The 21480-nt window shown below is 34.7% G+C and overlaps 1 protein-coding gene across 2 annotated transcripts; it reads left to right on the top strand.

Annotated features, from left to right (window-relative positions):
* The first annotated feature begins 891 nt into the window (after positions 1-891).
* wbp1la (WW domain binding protein 1-like a) lies at positions 892-21176 on the top strand. Of its 2 annotated transcripts, none has more exons than XM_056470798.1 (4): positions 892-1100; positions 9569-9671; positions 13579-13740; positions 16853-21176. In XM_056470798.1, the coding sequence occupies exons 1-4, from the start codon at positions 951-953 to the stop codon at positions 17563-17565; spliced, it is 1128 nt and encodes a 375-aa protein (XP_056326773.1). In that variant the 5' UTR covers positions 892-950; the 3' UTR covers positions 17566-21176. The 2 variants fall into 2 exon arrangements, with proteins under 2 accessions (XP_056326773.1, XP_056326774.1); XM_056470799.1 differs by lacking the exon at positions 892-1100 and adding an exon at positions 8443-8604.
* The last annotated feature ends 304 nt before the right edge of the window (positions 21177-21480 follow it).

The following is a 21480-nucleotide window of genomic DNA, read 5'->3' as shown; positions in this document are numbered from 1 at the left end:
GAAAATATATTTTCTATTTGTTCTTGCATCACTGCACATCCTTCAGAAACAAATATGTTTATATTTCAGTCACTGTCTTATGATTTAATAATTAATAAGTCAATTGATAGGCATTTTTGTATGACTATTAACATATTAACAACTCTATTATTTATTCAAGTGTTAATGTATTAATACAACTACGAATTTATCTATTATTATTAAATTGTGTTAATGTGTTGATACATTATTCATTCATTCATTTTCCTTCAGCTTAGTCCCTTTTACAGAGGTCACGATTCCAGCATGTTTTCTTGCTGTAAGACGACACTTAATCACTGAGCCACTGTGTTGCTGTGTTAATACATTAGTACAATAAGAATTCTAGTAATTATTATTGGAATTATTATCCTGGAAATATGTGTGTATATTTCAATTAAAAAGGGTGTAATTTTCAACAGTTGTTAAATTCATGTTCATAAAATGTATTCATAAACAACTACAATCATTATTTTGAGTATTGTTTTATCAATAAAATGATGATTTGATGAATGTTGTTATTATTAACTAAGCTGAATTTAAGGATATTTAAATCCTTTTTGTTTATCTTTTTTGGGTCGCTGGACTGTCTTCCAAACTATTTTTGTCTGTCTCTGGCTGTCTTTTTCTCGCTTACTTTATTGCTGAGGAAAATGTCATTTCCTGCCCCTTTAAATTCAGTGTCAGCTGATTTCTTGATCTCAGCTGGTAAAGAACAACAAAGTCACGCCCTGCAGACGCATACTGTTTTTTTTTTAATGACAGACAAAACAGCCAATCGCTGCTACGTTTGCTTGTGAAACCAGGAAGTGTTCGCTTGAATGAACCAATAGTTTTCAGGGGCGGAGTCTGACTGAGACTTTCGGAGTTTGCAAGAGAGTTGAAAGAAAGAAGAAAGAGACGCAACACAAGCTAGCTCGCAGGCTAGCTTAATGTCCTACCGTGTTGCAAATGTGTCCAAAGCCACGGGAAAGGGCGGAATGTGGGGGGTTGGATTCATAAAACTGGGCATGGGGTTGTTTGTAAGTAGCGCGGTTATTGGACCGGTGGGTTCGGTGTCCGTGGAGGCAGCGTTGACCGAGGTAAAGACTCTGTTAGCATTTTTAGCATAGCCGGTAGAGTATGGCTGTGTCTTAAAATCTTACAAGCTGCCTACTAAGGCAGCGTTTTTAGGCTTCTTGTGTGCACATAAACGTGTGCCTGGTTTGTCTACACAGCCAGCTCGTTAGGGTTTGAAATGCATCCGGTGTTTTTGTCCACAGCACTGACAGGAAAGATTGCTGAGACTTTTGAGGCTGACATTTTTAAGCTTTACAATTGAGCTTTTCGGTCCTCTTCTGAAGTCAGTTTTTAAAAAACACTAAGGATAATAATAAGATGACAACCAGAAGGACTGGTTTGTTTATGTATATACAATGTTGATGTGCTTTTAAATGGCTTCAGAAGTTGCTGAAAATATGAAATATAAGTGTAAAATGTGTTGTTAGCACATCACGTGAAAGCAAAAACTAGGCTTGTGCATTACGTTTTGGTTTGTGGAATCACTGCACACTAGCTTTTATTTACTCGTTTGATACATGTTAATACTATACGTTTGTTGAATCAGTTATTGGTAATTAGTGTAGGATATGTTTATTACATAAGACTTTGCAGATTTGTGGGTTGAATAACACAAACTCTGGTGTGACTAGTGAGGTCAATTTCAATAAGTATGAAAGAATGCTGTCATCTAAACCCTGGTGCACATCAAGCAAGTAAACTAAAACTGCAGAAAGTAGGGCTTTAAATCCACTTCCAAATGAGCTCTAGTGCCGTTCATCTGAAGTATGAACACATGAACCAAAGACATCTTAACGAACACAAAAAGCCAAATGCTGTGACCATTAAAAGGACAGAATGCTCCAGAAAACTTTCTTTTTCTTTACATAATCACAATGTTGACTATTGCAGTTCAGTATAGGCATCTGAAATGCCTCACTTTGCATTTAGATGTATGTTAAGCTCTGAAATATAGTTGATGCTTTAAAAATGGATGCTTTGTATCTTTAGATTCTGTTTTAAAATAACAATGGAAAATCGTCCAGGACCAAATGTGTACTTTCCTATTCGTTCTTGACCAAATGAAGAAAACCAAATTAAAGGTCAAAACACACCCTCAATGTCTTTTATAGAAATTTTTCAAAGTCAACTATATTTGGATTTCCAATTTAACTTACAGCTGTATAAATCTTTTGAGGGAATATAATTTGAGGGACAGTTTGATCATTTTGATCTTGCTGAGATTACATGTAAACAGACCAAATGAATGATTCATAAAGCTTTGTCTTGCCCCTAATGTTGTCCTTCCTGATGGGTAAATAATTAAAATAGTCTGTCTATCTGCAGCTGCTGAAAGGTGCTTTTTTTACCCCAAGCTGGGCCAGGTTTTATGTGATGATTCTGCTATAAAATATCTGTTTAATCACAACATGAAATTTTACTGATGACTGTGACTGACACTTTAATGTTAGCCATCAACAAAAAGCACATTTTTTAAAGATTTGGCCAATGACAGGCCGCTGTTTTGACTGAGTGCTTTCATTCTGGCCTTGACTGGGAAAGGCATGCATGTATGAAGATGCTCCTCTTCTGTATGTTGTGACAGGTGGTAGATCAAGGTCAGGCAATGAAAAAAACAGGGAGTGAGCTGTTTGCTCTCCACAGGTGTTATCGCTGAGGGAATGTAGGTTTCTGAAAGATAAGCAGGTCTCAGATCTGCTAGCGTGATGACAGAACCATATGCTTTATTACTGTGAAATGTTACTCGGCTTTTACTTTAAAAAAAAGGGACTATTCTGAAGTCAAACAGGGCTTTTAATGAAATGAAGATTTTTACAGAGAAGTTTTAAAGTGGGACTTGATTATGATGTGTAATAAAGTACAGTCACTTCATTACAAGTTAATTACACGCATAACATTAATAAAATGCGGGGTTGTTTTAACCCTTATGTACTATTGGGGAGGTTGTCATCCGCTCTGGGGTGATTTTTGTCTTAATTTGGCCATAACCTATTCTGTGTTTCAGCTAGCAGAATGATTTTTGGTGACTAATCTTATTTTGAAATCATATATTGAGAAAACCCTCAACCTTACACTGACAAATGTAAAATGTACTACCCTTTTGTTATGTTAGGGATGAAAACATCCACTGAATTAAACTGCTGTAAATGCATCAGAAATATTTTTCACTTTTTTTCCAAGACTTTGCTAGAAGGTTAAAAAAACCCAGTCCACAATTACTTTTTATATTGAAAATACATCATTTTGTGTGTTTTCTTTTTCACCAAATCAGTGACATCATTTACAAATTTTGCAATTAAAGAGTTAAAATCCTGTATTTCTATAAAAAGTTTAGTAGTTGCGATCAGGACTGAGGTTGATTAACAGATTTATGCAAAACTTGAAATGCATATTTATGCATTTTTACAGCAGGTTATTTCAGTGGATGTTTTCATCCCTAACATAACAAAAGGGTAGTCAATTTGAACAGTGCACAAGGGTTAACCATTGATTTAAGTGTAATTTAAAATTTAGTTGATCAACTTAAACAAATAAATATGGACAAAGTAAACAACCCAGCAGTTTTTGTTAATTTCCCCTGTGAAAGCAAAGTCATTTTAGTTATTCCATTATACTATAATTGTCATTGTTGACCAATTTAAGCGTCCTGTGAAATCAAAAAGTTTTTTAGATGTTAGTATCTATAAGCTAGTGTCCCGCAAAACATTTGCATTTAGAAGTAAACATCCAAAGCTTGCAGTTTGTCATTTCCTCCTAAATGAATCAAGTTTCTTTCATCCTTCATTTCCTCATCAAATTTTTTTGGCCATTAAAATGTTCTCTAGTATCTGACATGCCCCATCCCTTTCAAGATGTTTTGCATTTGCTTTTAATTGGAGAAGGTACTCACTGCAGAGCCACTTGAGTGGAGCTCACCTCCAATGAGGGGAAGCTTGAGCTCCAGCTCCTCCTCCTATAATGTGTACACCTACATCACCCCTAAAACCCTGTGACATCACTTGTAGAAGAAGTGCTCCCCCCTGATGGAGCCACTTGTTTCATTTTGCAGAGAGGAGGCTACTATATGTCCTTCCTCCTTCATGTTTCAGTTGAGATTGTCAAACATCGAATACAAACTGCATTTCAAAGTACTTCACCGGACCTTTAATGTATTTACTGAATAAAATAATTTATTTTTAAATTTTTTTTTAAAAAGCCAATAATATACCTTAAAATTGATTTAAAATGCATATTTAAAATCTCTGCTGATGTTTTCCATGCAATGGATGCCACTCATCACCAAAAACACTGGCTGCATTTAAAATAAATAAATAAATAAATAAATAAATAAATATATATATATATATATATATATATATATATATATATATATATATATATATATATATATATATATATATATAAATAAAATCATTTCCTCTACTGTATAACTGAACTTAGTAGCAGTATATATTTGTGTGTGTGTATATATATATATATATGAACAAAACAACATGAGGCAAATGAACAGATTTTTCATTTTTGGGTGAATTAACCCTTTAAAGGTTTGAAACAAGGCTGTCATAAACAGCACATAACATGTATTCACCTAGAGATGATCATATATCAAAAAACAAATAAAAGTTGCTTCTGCAGTAATGCTGATAGATGATGACCAGCAGTGATGTAGATCATAAGAGCATGGAGAATGAAAGAGACAATATGGCATTGCTGCTACTAAGTTCAGTTATACAGTAGAGGTAAGGATTTTAGGCTTTTGTGACAAAACAGCCAGTACAAAACGCACCACTTTGGTACAGATTTGTTTTATTTATGTTCATATATGCAGAAATCAGTCTGTTGTTCCACCTTCTTAATTGCATCAAATGCATTATTATTATTATACATTTTTTTGTGAACATTTTATCACTTCTTCTTGCTCTCTATTGGAATTGAATCCAAAACATTTTAATTTCTAGCACCATAATTGAGCTACAAGATGCTAATTGATGGCTGATCAGGAAGCAACATGTTGTCCATAACACAACAAGAATTGTGGAATCAAAAAATTACATGCGAAACGCACTCACACTTGCTGTTTGTTTAAACTTGAGCCAAAACAGGTCGCTGGTGTAACTACCAGGTAGTGGATGAATAATTCCCAGCATGCTTTGTGTGGAATTGCATTAAGAGGGGAAAATGTTAACAATAAAAGTAATTTTAGGTGTTTTGAGTTAAGAGAAAGACTTGTTAGAGTTTAATCTGGACTTAGTTTGAAGATTTTGAAAAGTTTTTGAAAAGTGAGTGTAGCACTCATGCTTTGGATGTTGGCAGCTTAATTAACAACTTTGATGTTTGTTGCTTTACTAAGTGAGCCATAACTGTGCTAATGCTAGCTCTGAGATCAGTCTCAGTCAGTAGTAAGCATGGTCAAGTTTGAACTGCAATAATTAACAGAAAATTCCGGTTGTCCAAGTGATTGAGATGGATTTGCTCAACAAAAGTAAGCCGTGCTTAATTGTAAATGTGTTTAAGGCACATGACAGTTATTTGACATCATTGGTTCAAAATAAAAGTTTTCTTTTGGTAGATGTTGAAGTAATGTCATTCGTTGTTTGTCATTTTTAAATTGTTACGCCATGATTTATCATCTCAATCATCTCAATACTGGTCTACTCTGTAAGACCAAGAATGTGTAATAATTAACTAATTAACCTTTAACTCAGCTGTTCGCTGCCAGTTGCCATCCCCTCTGTGAATGTTTGGCACTGTTCATCCTAGCACAGGTTTGCACTTCTGAACGCTCAAACTTTCCACTTCTTGTTGTTGAAGTTCATCATCTCAATAGTCAGTAGTGATACAATTATATATATTTTTTGTTAAAGGGAATATCTAAAAATGAAAATTACTTAATCATTTAATCTCCCTCTTGTGATGTTTTAAACTTTGAGGTTTTTTTTTTTTTTTTAACACACAATATTTTATTAAAAAAAAAATCTGATAGAAAAAGAAACTGTTTTAAAACATGTTTTAAAAAGATGTTTTAAAAATCTTAGTTGCTGGGAATGTAATGAAAGTCAGTGGCTCCCGGCAGCCAGTATTTATGTGAAATATCTTTTTAGCTGAAGAAGGAAACTAAGTTTTGAACTAGTAAAAATAGGAAACGATAACACAAATTTTTATTTTTGGGCGAACTATCCCTTTAAGTCTTTTGTTTATAAGTAGGGCTGCATGATACTGGAAAAATCTAACATTGCCAGATTTTTATTTTACGATATATATTGTGATATGAAGACAGTTTCACCAGATGACTTAATATCTTTATTTGGAAAGAATGTAAAATGTTAGATCAATTGGGATGATTCTGCAGTGGGAGTGCATCTCCATAAAATTTAATAAACAATCTATAAACATTTTGGGGTCCCCCAACACATTTTCGATGTGGTCTGTGCAGTTTGCATTGCATTTCTGTGTTTGCATGTGTTGTGGGTATTTTCATGCATATAAATCTCTAATCATGATGATAAAATATACACAATTGAAATAAAATGTTTTATCACTTCCCAAGTCTAACAGTATTTAAGTACAGTAACTGAATGATTAAAATAATTCAATAAAATTAATCATAGTTAATGTAGGGCTGTGCAATTAATCGAAATTCAGTTTTGATTTCAATTTTGGCTTCTAACGATTCTGAAAAAACATTAATCAAGATAAAACGATTATTGCATCATATACCGGCCCCTTTCCGGTTGTACACATTTGTTGCTCTGCAAAGCTCAGTTTCACGTGAAAATGACTAAGAGCATGTACTGTAATGTAACGTTTGCAGCACGGGATGCGCATCATTCATTGATGTACATTCAAATCATTCATGTTTTTAAAAGCCTGAAAGAGATCGTATGCTGTTGTATGTGCTCAGCCTCAGAGTCGAGTAGAGCACACACATCTAAAGTCATCTAAATGTGAGCGCTTTAATGGTTAAATACATGCAAATTTGTGTCAAAACGTGGTGTTAAGTGATTTTTCATATTAACCCTCATTTATGTAATAAACGAGTTGAGAATCAAAAGCCATGTGAAAGTGAAACCATAAATCAAAACCGTACTGCTCTTAAAGTGACAGCGCATAATATTCCTGCGACTGTTTTTATCATCATTAATCAAACAACAAAAGGATAAAATCACTTGCTGATCTTGACTGAAGGACTTTTGTAGCTATAATTGAAGTTTTTTTTCTTACAGGGGCGAATGATACTTAAAGCACAGTTTATTTCATGTTTCTATTCTATTGTATTTATTAATTTTTCTTTATTTACGTGGGATTTACAGGAAAATAACTGTGTTTATAGACTTGAAATCAGAATTATTATCCCTCCTGAATTATTATCGGCTGTTTTTCCCCTCAATTTCTGTTTAAAGCAAAGATTTTTTTTCAACACATTTCTAAACATAATAGTTTTAATAACTCATTTCTAATAACTGATTTATTTGATCTTTGCCATGATGACAGTACATAATATTTTACTAGATATTTTTCAAGATACTAGTATTCAGCTTAAAGTGACATTTTAAAGGCTTAACTCAATTAGGTTAAAGTTAGGGTAATTAGGCAAGTCATTGCATAACAGTAGTTTCTTCTGCTGACAATCAAAAACAAATATTGCTTTGGGTGGCCAATAATATTGACCTTAAAATAGTTACTTTTATTCTTGCCGAAATAAAACAATTAAGACTTTCTCCAGAGGAAAAAATATTATAGGAAATACTGTGGAAAAATTCCTGAATCTGTTAAACATAATTTGGGAAATATTAAAAAAAAAAAAAGAAAATTCACAGGAGGCCGAATAATTCTGACTTCAACTGTATATCGTTTTGAATAATTGTGATTACAATTATGACCAAAATAATCGGGATTATGATTTTTCTCACAATCGAGCAGCCCTATAGTTAAGCTCACAAATGATACAATTTCTTATACCTGAATGCTTTTAAAGTCATTATAAAAATACCAGCATTAAAAAATGCATGCAAATGATCAATTATAATGCAAACTCAACATTGCATATCCTGTGATGTGACATTGTGATATCAATGCTGAAACGATATATCGTTCAGGCCAATTCATAAGCCTAGATTTTGGTTTCACATTGTGTCTCAGTTTAGATCCTTTATATCCAGTTCAACACTCAAGACAACTGTCTGGCCAGCAGTTGTCATCAGAGTCTGTGTGTACGAGAGATGCATAGACCGCTTGTCTGTTCGTCCTGTTTACTCACATTCTCTGGCAGCGCTCGCCGGCTCTGAAATGCCATGAGGGAGGCTGTGCATGTATGTGTGCGTTTAAATCCAGACCCTCCGGCTAATAAAGGGGGCAGTTCATGTCACACTGTACCATGTGTGGGTGGTGGGTGGCCCGAGCCCGACCTTCCTCTTCTTGTCTCTCTTTTGGTCTGTGCAGCCTTGTGTGTAACAAAACTCTGTCTTTCTGCTGTGTTGATTTTCCTATCAGACGCCTATCATGCCTTTTCTCCTGGGGTTTAGAAAGGTAAAATTAGAGCACAGGAATCAGCATTTTATCGTTTATTTAAGCATTTCTATGAGGCTATTTGCATTCTGTGTAGTACAGTTTGCTCATTCATGGGTTTGTATAGCAGCCTGCGTCTTATTGAGATAATGTGCTTTTTATTATCACCTGATTGTGTAGACCGCCTGATTATTTATTTCATTTATATAGTCTGATCAGCCTCTGCCTAATTTAGTAAATATTGTAGTTATTAATAATTGGGATTCGCTTATGTTTCTGCATTATGTAAAAGTTTTAGCAATTTGCGTTTTTGTCATTTTTAATCATTTTTATTCAATATATTTTCTGATTTCAATTGAAATGTAATGTTTTAGTCATTTGATGTTGTGTTTTTTGACATTATAAGTAATTTATTTGGTAATTTTCTAGATATGTACAGGTTTTTTTTTTTTATTTAGCATGAAGTTAAGTGTGTGTGTGTGTGTGTATATATGTATGTGTATGTATGCATGTATGTGTATGTATATGTGTATATATATATATATATATATATATATATATATATATATATATATATATATATATATATATATATATATATATATATATATATATATATATATATATATATACATATATACATATATATACATATATATACATATATATATATATATACATATCCATATCCCAATTGCAAATTAAATTGAAACAATTTTTAAAGTGTTTTAAATTTATAAAAAAAAAAAAAAATATATATATATATATATATATATATATATATATATATATATATATATATATATATATATATATATATATATATATATATATATATTTGTGAATATTTCTTTGATTTATAACAACAAACTTTAAATAAATGACATTGTTAACGTGCTTTAGTTACTTTTGAGATAGCTCATTTTTTATTGCTAATATTTACTATACATATCATATTTACTATATATATTTCTTTTCTTAACAGGGACGATTGATTTGTGTAGGAGTCAACAACCAGAGCTACTACTGTGATTCAGGCTACTGTTGTGGAGAATCTCAGTGTTGCAGCTATTACTACGAGGTGTGGTGTAAGTATCTGAATCCCTGCTGCCTGTAAAATCCAATCAGTCCATGGTGTAAATGCTGTATGCGACAACCTCAAGTATATAATTGAAGATTTCCTTAAAGAACAGATAAGTCAGTTTTTATTTTCAAAAGTCATGTTTTTAGCAAGTTAACACAAAAAAAGTATAAAAATGTTGCCTATTTTTGCAAATGAGCACATTTATTTATATATACTACACTTACTGGCGTAAATGAAATCACTGGACACTACAAACTTTTCTTGTTTATGGTTACATTTGATTAAACTTTGAAGTGATTCAACATTGAAATGCAGTTGTAATATTATTTAGAAGTGTAAAGTGCCAACTGCATTTGCTCTCAATCTGTTTACAGTGAGCAGCTCAATCTTCTGATGCCAGCTATGGGTCTGACAAGAGGTGGCAAGTCTTGAGAAAAGACATCCAAGTGGTGGCTCATGTTTGACACTGTAATTGTTTTGTTTCTGTAAATAGTAACACGATTTAGGCATTTAATCATGCAGCTTACTGGAACCAGATTTGCTGCAATTTTAAGAACACGTTTCAGTGACCTCACTGTACAACAGACATGACAGCTTTTGTTCTGCAGTAATCTTTTTAAAGGGAATTTTGGAGTTTTTAATTATGGCTCTGATTTTTTTGTGTGCTGCTTATATCTTTTATGTGATTGGCTGGCCATGATCTAGTTGTTGTTCTCCTCTGTTCACGCCCGTTGGCAGTGTTCGTGAGTTATCAAATTACCCCTCTCCCTCCAATGTACCATCTATTTTAATAACTGAGGACTAACCTCATCTCCACGGTAATTACAGCACATCGTCTGCTGAGTCAAGGGGCTGCACTTGGTGTTTTGTGCATCGTGCCAAATGCATGCGACCCGGACAGACACAAATCCAGTGTAACCGGATCAGAGCAGCCCCTGTAAACAGCTGCCTTAAATTTCTCTATTAGGAAAAGTGGACCCCCCGTCTGCCAGAAAAGGTCTCTGCTTTATTTGGGGCAAAGTTTCACACACTTGGATCTCACATGGCGTTGACCCACGCAGCTCTAGCCTCTTACTGTTGGCTGATGAGCGGCACACCCTCATGTCCAGTACATTCTTTTCAATCTTGGGATTTAGTGCCAGATTTAGGTCCCTGAGATTGATTGATTTATACATTTTTTTAATGGTTGACATAAAATTTAGTTTACATAAAATTTGTGAAATTTGAAAAGATTTTTTAGTTTTATAACTGTTTTATTACTATTTTAGTAATAAATATTACATTAACATAAATTAAATTGTATTTTACTTTTGTCTTCAATTCTATTTTATTCCTGTTAAAATTAAAACATCAGTTTAAACAATTGTGTAATTAATTATTATTAATTTACATTATTATAATTATTATTATTATTACTTTCAGAAATACAGTCTTCTCTACAATAGTAGTTTATATCTATTACATTTTCCCCAAGTAAATCCAATTTTCAATTTTTTTTTATTTTGATGCTGAAGATGCTTGCATTTCTGATTTATTCATCCAAAGTTAGCTATATCCCATGTTATATTCATAGTTCCTTTTGTTTGTATTCTGCCAGTTTTCATCAAAAATCATACATCCCTAAAGATTGTTTGGTTATTTGATGTTTTTGGTTATTAGAAGACATTTAAAATGTTCTGAAACTTTTGATCTTTCTAACACACAGAGTTCTGAGAAAAGTGTCAATAGTTTCCAAAAAAATATTAAGCTGTTTTGATGATGATGATGATGATAACAATAAGAAAAAGAAATGTTTCTTAAATACCAAATTAGCGAATTACAGGGATTTTTGAAGGATTATGTCACATTGAAGACTGGATTAATAATGTTAATAATGATTAATAATTCTTTCATTCATTTTCCATCGGTTTAGTCCCTTTATTCATCAAGGGTCGCCACAGCGGAATGAACTGCCAACTTATCTAAGATATGTTTTACACTGCAAATGTCCTTCCAGCTGCAACCCAGTTCTGGGAAACATCCATACACACTCATTCACACACATACACAATGGCCAATTTAACTTACCTAATTCACCTATAGCGTATGTCTTTGGACTGTGGGGGAATCCGTAGCACCCGAAGGAAACGTGCAAACCCCACACACAAATGCCAACTGACCCAGCCGGGACTCGAACTTCTTGCTGTGAGGCGACAGTGCTAACCACTGAGCCTCTGCATCGCCTATGATTAATATTGTTAAATAAATTATAGTTCTCTTATTTTGTATTAAAATTAGTTTTTACAGTAATTTGAGATTTAAAAAATTAAATCAACCCAATTTTAGTGAGAATAAGATACGTCTTAAAAGAAAAAATGAAGCAAACATTAAAGGTATAGTTCACCACAAAACTTAAATTGTCCTCATTTACTTGCTGTCATTTTTTATTTGATATTTTGGTATCATTTCATAATAACTGCACACTATGAATCATTTGTTAAGCATTAGCATATAGTGAGTTCATTATTTGTTAAGCATAACTCTAAATTATTAAAGGTTAGTAAGCAGTTTAAACTGCAGCTACAAATGCTCTATTCTTGACTTACATTTTAAATGTGCTTAATAATTGTACTTATATAATTTGTGACTGGTTGATTTTTCATTACTAAATTCAGTATTGCATTATTTACAAACCATCTGTATTTAAGAGTAGTGGGTGGTTTTTAAGATCATTCAGAATGAATACAGTTAGTAAATGATTAAACTACTGCAATAAACATTTATATATCTTATTATTCATGCATATAGTAATTCTTACTCTGGATGTTAATAAATGCTTTATAAACACAACTTCATACAGTTTTGTGACCTAATCTAAAGTGACTATTTATGCTTCATAAGTCCCCTATAAATGACAATTAAAGGGTTAGTATCAAATGAACAATAGTCTTTGCAATCCTATCTAAAAAATAAAATGACTGTAAAGTTTATTGCTGAATAACAGGAGTGTCAAAATATAATATAAAACTGGACAAAACCGCAACAATATAATAATTTAACAATGTATTATTATAAAACATTTCACTGTTATTTAGCGATGTTTAAACTGCACAGTAATTTTATTTTACATAAGGTTGCAAAGATTTATTTTTCATTTGATAGTTTCATTTGTGCATCTTCAAATGAATAGAAATAAATAAAGTCATTTCTTTTCTTTTTTCCTGTTTAGAATTTAACTGAGCCTTTAATTGACATTTTAAAAGGGATTTGTAAAGCAGAAATAGTCCTCACTAGATTAGGTCACAAAACTGGATGAAGTGGAGTTAATAAAGCATTTATTAACATGGAAAATAACTATTAGTATATGCCTGAATGATAAGAATTATAAACGTTAATTTGAATCGTTTATCAATCACTTACTCAATCTGAATGATCTTAAAAAAAACACCAACTTTGCTTAAATAACTGATTTGTAAATAATGCAGTACTTCAATTAGTAATGGAAAATGAATTATGTTCTCATAAGTCAAGAATAGAGCATTTGTAGATGCAGTTATAAACCGCTTACTAACTTTTATTAATGTAGAGTTAATGCTTAACAGATAATGAATTCACTATATGCTATTGCTTAACAAATAGTTATAGTTTGTAGTTATTACAATCTAGTTATACAATCTTTTTAATCATTACTGAGTTAAGCCAATCAAAATATTGTATTAATGAAATTTCACTGTGGCTAGAACTACCGGACAAGACACAATGGAAATAGAATCTGAGCAAGTAACAAAACATTCATCATCACAGCACTGTTGACAACAGCTCAGCTTAAAATGAAAGAGTAGTGAATGATTTATGTCGCACTGGTTGGATCGGACGTGATGTTCTCTTCACTCATTAACAGAACAGTGTTATGTGTGTGCTCTTTTCATCAGGGTTTTGGTTGGTCCTGACACTCATCATCATTCTGGGCTGCTGCTGCGTGTGTCATCACCGTCGAGCCAAACACAGACTGCAACAACAGCAACGGCAGCATGAGATCAACCTCATCGCCTACAGAGAAGCCCATAACTACTCCTCTCTGCCCTTCTACTTCAGTTAGTACCTGCTCCCCTTATTCTCAATGCAATCTCAAAACAATATAGAAGAATTAAAATTTGGCCATTGAGATTGAATCAGGCAAATGGAAATGTACAGGTGAAGAAATAGGGTGATTGTGAGTATAGTTATTTGTAATGGAATTGGATATCTTCTATAATAAACATCAGTATACATACACTTACCAGCCACTTTATTAGGTACACCTTACTAGTCCTGGGTTGGACCCCTTTTGCCTTCAGAACTGCCTTAATCCTTCGTAGCATGGATTTAACAAGGTACTGGAATATTAAAGAGATTTTGGTCCATATTGACATAATAGCATCACACAGTTGCTGCAGATTTGTCGGCTGCACCTCCATGATGTGAATCTCTCGTTCCATCATAACCCAAAGGTGCTCTATTGGATTGAGCTCTGGTGACTGTGGAGGCCATTTGAGTACAGTGAACTCATTCGCACTTTATGACATGGTCCACAGAACTGCCGCTCACTGGGTATTTTCTCTTTTTTGGACCATTCTCTGTAAAACCCTAGAGATGGTTCTACTCGGACCAGCCCGTCTGACACCATCAACCATGTCATGTTCAAAGTTACTTAAATCACCTTTCTTCCTCATTCTGATGCTCTGTTTGAACTGCAGCTTGACCATGTCAACATGCCTAAATGCATTGAGTTGCTGCCATGTGATTGGCTGATTAGAAATTTGTGTTAACTAACAGTTGGACAGGTGTACCTAATAAATTTGGCGGTGAATGTATAGTAGAAAAGTAAACCAACCTAGATTAGATGTTGAGTTACATAATTCTCCTGTTTTTCTGTTGGTAATATTATGTTTAGCACTCAAATTTCATTACAGTTGATAGAATTCTGTGACTCGATGCTAGCACATCTCTAAGGCACACCTAGGTGTTTCTTATTGGTGTTTGATTGGATGTTTCTGAAGTCATTGCGTAAGATATTCAGTGTTTTTAAGGTACTTGCTCAGGATGGTTGATAAGGCATTGTAGGTGGCTGGTAGGTTGTTATGGTATTATTTAAATGAGGTAGTTAATGGTATGTTCTGGCTTGTTGGGTCAAGGGTCTATATCATAGTCTCAACCTGGGCACTCACAGGATGGCTTAATATTCTTTATTCTTAAAAAATTCTTGTAAAACAAGATGTAAACTGAAATTTAGTGTAAAATGAAATCCTCTTATTAACTTTTTTTAATGAATGACCTCTAGATGTTTCTGTAGAAATCCACACCTCAGATCAGATTTAAGCAAACTCCTTAGAATTTAAGGTGTGAATTGTAGCCTCCGGTGGCTATTTGAGTTGGCCTTCTGTCAGCTGAGCCAAGCCTGGTCATTCTCTTCCGACCACTGGCATCAAACCAACCAAATGTAATTACTGCTAGGCTGCTCTTACCATAAAACATATTTTGTTGGTATGTGGAAGTTTTAATACCATTAGACCAATTTTTTTAAGGAGAGTACTTTTCTGGTGCCACCAGAAAGAGTCTTAAATTATTTATCAAAAGTTGAAGTAAAACATCATATTTAACTTTGAATATATTTTTGTGTGAATTTTATTTATTTATATTTTATATATTTGTTTAAGTAACTTTTTATTGCAATGCAAATTTGTTTTTATCATGTAATATTTAATGTATGTCCATTTTGCCACGAAAAAGCCATAAGTTGCTGATGTGGCAATAAATAAATAAACCACTGACATTAATAAGCAGGGTTCATACGGTCCTGGAAAACCTGGAAAGTTATGAAATGTGGAAAAGGCTTTTTCTATGCCTGGAAAGGTTTTGGAAAACCAAATAAAACCAAAATGTTTTGGAAAAGTCATGAAAATTAGTTTAACAATCATCTGTGTACTTGAATATATTTGAGATGGACTTAACTTATACTTGTCACTATATTTGATGGGTAAACAAAAAAAAAAATGGGTAAAAAAAATCTATAATTAAAAAAATCTAAAGCAATTTTATCTTTGCTTCTCTTTCACTCACTTTTACCAAAATTCAAGATGCATTTTGAGTGTCATGTCCAGAAACAATATCTAATTGCAGAGATAAGATACTGTGGGTGCTAAAGGCTAATTTGTACTAATCTTAAGTCTTGTGAAAACACAAGGCAACATTATAATTTTTTTTTAATAAAATATAACATTTTTCACGCAGACAGCAAGATACTTTCTGAAAACTATTTTACAGATATAAATATAAACTACATGAATTGTCTCATATGTTTGATATGTTGTAATTTAAACATGCATTTTTCTTATTTACTACGTGTACATAGACATTACATGAAACACAAAACAATATCATGAATGTTTTCCTTAAAGTTTTGAAAAAGTCATGGAATTTTAGTAGTAAAAATGTGAATGAACCCTGAATAAGGCATTTTCTCCCACAGATAGTAGGTTCCTTTCTCTGTATACCCTGGTTGTGGTTGTGTGTGGAAAAATCTGCAGTGATTGGCTGATCTGATTTTTCCATTAACATGCAGTTGAACAGCTTAGAACACAGGTGTCAAACTCTTCCAGGAGGTCCGCAGCTCTGCACAGTTCAGCTTTAACCCTAATTAAACACAGCTGATCAGACAAATTGAATCATTTAGGTTTGTTTTAAACCTCCAGATAAGTTTATTGAAGAATTTTTAGGAACTAAACTGTGCAGGGCTGCAGCCTTCCAGGAACTAAGTTTGACACCCCTGCATTAGAAGTAACGTGTCCTCAAACACATTGTCAGTTAATAGATGGCATAACATTGTTAGTTCACCCAAAAATACAAATAATTTTAATAATTACTCTTTTGTTCCAAACCCCTGAGACCTTTTGTTTTCATCTTCGGAAAACAAATGAAGATATTTTAGTTAAATCTGAGAGATTTTAGAAATCCGAGAGCTCTCTGACAGCAAGTTTCACGACTCAAAAGTCTAGAAAGGTACCAAAAACATTCTCATAAAAGACCACCTTCAGTAATTCAATCGAAATATTACCAAGCAACGAGAATAATTTGTGTGCACATAAAACAAAAATAACAACATTATTCCACAGTTTCTTCTCCTCAGCGTCAGTATATTACGCACGTCTAAACTCTTCTCTTCTTCAGGGTTCCTACCTGGCTACCTCTTACCAGCCTACGAGGAAGTAGAAAACAGACCTCCAACACCCCCTCCTCCATACAGTGCCTCTCAGCCGGGCCACTCCACCAGCTCTGACCCCCTGTGCTCCGAACAACCGGACGAGCTCTGCCCTCCACTGCAGTCCAGCCCCGTCACCCCGTCCGCATCCGAGAACCACTCTCCAGAGCCCTGCACAGAGCAGCCACAGACTCCCACCACACACCACCCTGCCAAACCACAGTACCTCAGCCTAGAGGAGGACGGGCGGCTCCAGCAGGTGGCGTGCGCAACCTCACACAGCCTACTCAAACAGGACAGCTCAGGCGAAGACCTGAGCCAACCCGGAGACTGTTCCCCTGACAGCAAAGATAAGACTCCGGGTCGGCACCGCCGCTTCACTGGTGATTCCGGGATCGAGGTGTGCGTGTGCAACCAGAGGCCCGGGGACGGAGAGGAAGAGGAGGAGATGAAAGAGCTTGTAGGGCATATGGATGCAAGGGAACTCGAGGAGCAGGACTTCTGTGATAGTTGCAACCCTCGCAGCAGCAGCCCTCCTCTGGGCCCAGGGGACGAGGAGCAGGGTTTGGCTGATTCAGACGTGCCTCTGGAGCCTCAACGACCCCCAGTCTGCCTCCAACTGCACACCATCAGCGAGCAGGACGGCCCGCATCATGCCAGCAACACGGACCCCCAGAGTTGAGCACAACTGCTTCTAGCAGAGACTTACTATAGACTGCTGTGTCCCTTTACTTTCTCCAGATACATCAGTTTGTACTGTCAGCAATGTCACTTTTGGTGTACTTTTGGTGTGTGTGTGTGTGTGTGTGTGTGTGTGTGTTTGTGTGAGCGAAAGAGATTTAAAAGGGTGTTAATTCGTGAGTCCTAACGGTTTTATGGATTAATAGGGTAATCTAGTAAAGACGTTAATAGGTCTGTTGCCGGAGAGGTCGCGATCAAAGCCACAGGGGAATTTCTCCTCCTTTTATAGCCTTATCCAGCTCCAGGTGCCATGCCTGGAGATTTGGAAGATTTTTGTTGGTTTTTGGGAAGCGGATTGACTCCTGCTTCAGATGAAGATGGCACTCAAGGTCGGTGGATATTTTACTAGCTTTTCACTCCTTTACTTTCAATACTTAAAGGGACATATCTCAGAGAAATGAAAGTTCTGGTGATTCCTCACCCTTGCGTTATTTTGAACGCATTAAGGCCTATGTATTCTTATGTAGAGTATTGAAATTATACTTAACCATTAAGGGACGGGTCGGCACATGCGTTCTTCTGATTTAACATCAACCTTACATGTACACTGCTGTCTACGCTTGGGACAGTCTGGTCCAAAGTCCACTGATCCTTAAAAGGACATTGTGTGGATTGTTTACCAAAGTTTACTTGAGTCTTTATTTTCTGAATCTCAAATTATTTAATTTAGTTTAAATAAAATCAATTGAAATCAATCTAAACAATCTTAAAAAAATAACAAATTAGTAAAGAGTATAGCTGTGTCTCATTTCAGAGGCTGTATCCTCCGCAGGATGCAGACTTCAAAGGTGAATCCTTCAAAGTCCACACAGGCGGAACTGAGCGTTTTGAAATGAGACTATCTAGCCTACAGAGGACAAATCTCGCCACCTAGCAACTGTAACCGCTGCTGTTAATAAGCGGTAATAAAATTTGTAATGACTTAAAAGTGATTTAAAAATTATTTTAAAATATCTGAAGGCAAAGCAAAGTTTACAAAAGCTGGAAATATATTTCCGTTGGTCCATACATGTACACATAAAAATGTGAACTGTATATAAAATCGCTCTTTAGTAAGATATGTCATACTCTTTTTGTTTTTAACACGTGTTTAGATATCCAAGTAAAATAAACCTAATTCATACATTTAAGTTGGAGATTTCTTTTAAAAACGTCCTGCTGTTATCAGCGCGCAACAAATCTTGAGACGTTCGAGGCTGCAAAGGATCCACCGGTTGTGTCCTTCATTACCTGGGAAATGAAGGACGCATTTTGAGGTTGCATTTGAAGGAGACTTTAAATTTTTCAAAAATGAAACCGCCTTCATTGTGCCATGCCAACACAGCCTCTGAAATGAGACTCAGCTAATGAATAAAAATATTAAATGAATCCACAATGTAAAAAATGCTTGGTTCCCTACAAGTCCTTCATGTTGTCCCAACACAAATCGATTAAGTTAACTTAATTGTTTTTATAAATTTAAGTGGATTGAACATATAACCGTTGTCTCAAAAAAGCTTAAGAATTATGTTTTCAACTCATTTTAAATAAGTAGTTTGAACAAGCTGCAAAAGTCATTTTCTTTGAGTACATACACATATAGTAAGGAATGGTAATGAAGCTGAAACATGCTTGTCAACTACTAAGAACCAATGAGGGTTTGTGAAGCAAGTTGGTCAATGTTTATATCTGAATTAAAGCCTAAATTTGGAAGACTAGGCTTAAACAGCTTCATATGGATTTCATTAATATATTTTAGGATTTTTATTTGGTAGAATCCGATTGTAGGTGGAATGGAATTTAAGTTGAAGTGCAAAAAAAGACCAAAAGTCATGCCTTTGGAGCAATTAACGTGAGGGTGAGAAACAGAGAAATTTCATTTTTAGGTGAGCTATTCCATCATGATTATATTGAGCACAAAAAAATGGGAAGGACAGCCAAGAGCAGTCTGCTTACACTTCAGAGCTTTAATATTCTTTCTTGTCTTTGTTGTTTTTGTTTTCCTGGTAATCTTGATCTGGAATATTGCATGATGCTGGTCAGAAAAAAAATGAAGGAAAGTAATTACCTAAATACTACTTTGTTTCAGTATCAACAAGCATGAACGTGCTTTCTACCCAGCAGGGTTAGGTTGCCATTTTGTTTCATCTTATTATAACATGGTATCAAGCTTTATCCAATATTTGCATGATTATTTGCATAAACTGAATAACATCCTCATATAGTAGTGCTTTTTGAAGCTCATTATACAAAGACTATTCAAATGAAGGCTGAAAACAAATGACTTTGTATATAGATCAAACCCAGCTCGTATATTACATCTTACAATAGGTGCCTTTGTTGATTTAGCTAGTTTTCATATGCCTTAAAGAGAATTGTGTGTGTGTGTGTGTGTGTGTTGTAGAATTTGTGCATTTACTAATAAAGGGCCAGTATGAGTGACTATTTTAGTCAAAAGTAACTAGGATCACTTGATAAGCCTTCCATCGAAACATATCATGATTGTTTTTTTGCCTTAATTTAATTTCAGTACTCTCCCATATTGCTTTTAAGGTGGTTTTATTTTGTATCTTAACACTGTAAGGGAACTCTTGCACCACTAACAGTAACTTATGTATAGGCCTTATTACATAGAATAAGTGTTTAATGTGTACAGATGTATCGTAGCAGTTCAGGTAAGGTTACTGTCATGTTAGTGTAGCACTTACGTAGAGTTCATGAGGAGATTTTGTTTTGTTTTTCTGTGGTGGTGAGACTGTCCAAAGCTGCTCCACTGCATTCCCTACACTGTGTGAGTGTGTGTGTGAGAGAGATAGTAGGTTTCTTTAAGTGGATCGTTCTTCAGACCACTGTGTTTGCTTGACCTTTGGTTTGGATTAGCAGATAGGTGTCCTTTAATAGAGTCTTAGCTTGGGCACAGATGGCTTTTGGGCCGTGTTGATCTCCAGATCAGCTTGTTCCTGTGTAAATAGAGCCTAATTTGCGTTGAGACGTGATGAGGCTGGAACAACAGGTTTTTGGGAGGCAGATTCCAACACCAATGTGGTGCCTTCGTCAAACCTTTATGTAGCAGTATTGTTTGGCTATTAAAACTCAGCATTGCGAGCAACATTTATTGATGTATTTGAGAGAGATTAAGTGAAAGCTGTGGAGATCCGGTCATCTGTGCTCATGGTGCTCTTTCTGTAAATGTTGTCTCCATTGTTTTCTCTCATCGAGACCAAAGGTATTGATTTAAAGTGAAAATCTGAGTCGTTGTGTTAGTTAGCTCACTGTGAATGAGATGTTCATTCGGTTCGCCTGAAAGAAGTTGTCATAGCACTGTTTTGACACTGAGCAGTGAGTGTGTGTGATTGTGGGTGTGTTGGAAGGTGACGAAGGCTTCGCAAGCCAATTGCTTTTGTTTTCCTCAAGCTTCGATTCAAGCCTGGTACTACGTTTTAGTTTTGTATTCGTAGTCACTTTCTTTTTATATATAAAACTGTATTTTCCGCATTTTATAAGAAGACTCAACCAAATTAAAGACTGTCAGAGAATGTTCCATATGAATAATAATAAAGAAAGATTTTGAGACCAGTGAGTTTTTGTGAGATGATTCAGTTGCATATTAAAATGACTAAACTTTTGTTTACAATGCATTTTCCCATTGGTAGGGCAGTTACTTGTTGTTTTTTTCTAAAATTTTGTGTCTAAATGCTTGTCTGATATCATGAAACTCATTCAGGTGAACAACATTTTAATACAACTATAATAACACAACACATTAAGAAATGATGAGTTCAGATGTAAAAACCTCTAAATGCCATCTAAACGTTTCTTTTAAAATGAGCGTTTTTGTCAGACTCTTATTAGTAGATTCAGTCATTTCATTATGTTG

Source organism: Danio aesculapii, chromosome 13, assembly GCF_903798145.1.
Source record: "Danio aesculapii chromosome 13, fDanAes4.1, whole genome shotgun sequence".
NCBI classification, from domain to species: domain Eukaryota; kingdom Metazoa; phylum Chordata; class Actinopteri; order Cypriniformes; family Danionidae; genus Danio; species Danio aesculapii.
Note: the sequence above shows the minus strand (reverse complement) of the source record. Positions and strands in the feature narration are given on the sequence as shown.

Coding starts and splice junctions, on each gene's coding strand:
- wbp1la (XM_056470798.1), top strand. CDS start 951: ATGTCCTACCGTGTTGCAAATGTGTCCAAAGCCACGGGAAAGGGCGGA. Junction 1,101..9,568: donor TGGAGGCAGCGTTGACCGAG/GTAAAGACTCTG, acceptor TTTTCTTAACAG/GGACGATTGATTTGTGTAGG. Junction 9,672..13,578: donor CTATTACTACGAGGTGTGGT/GTAAGTATCTGA, acceptor TCTTTTCATCAG/GGTTTTGGTTGGTCCTGACA.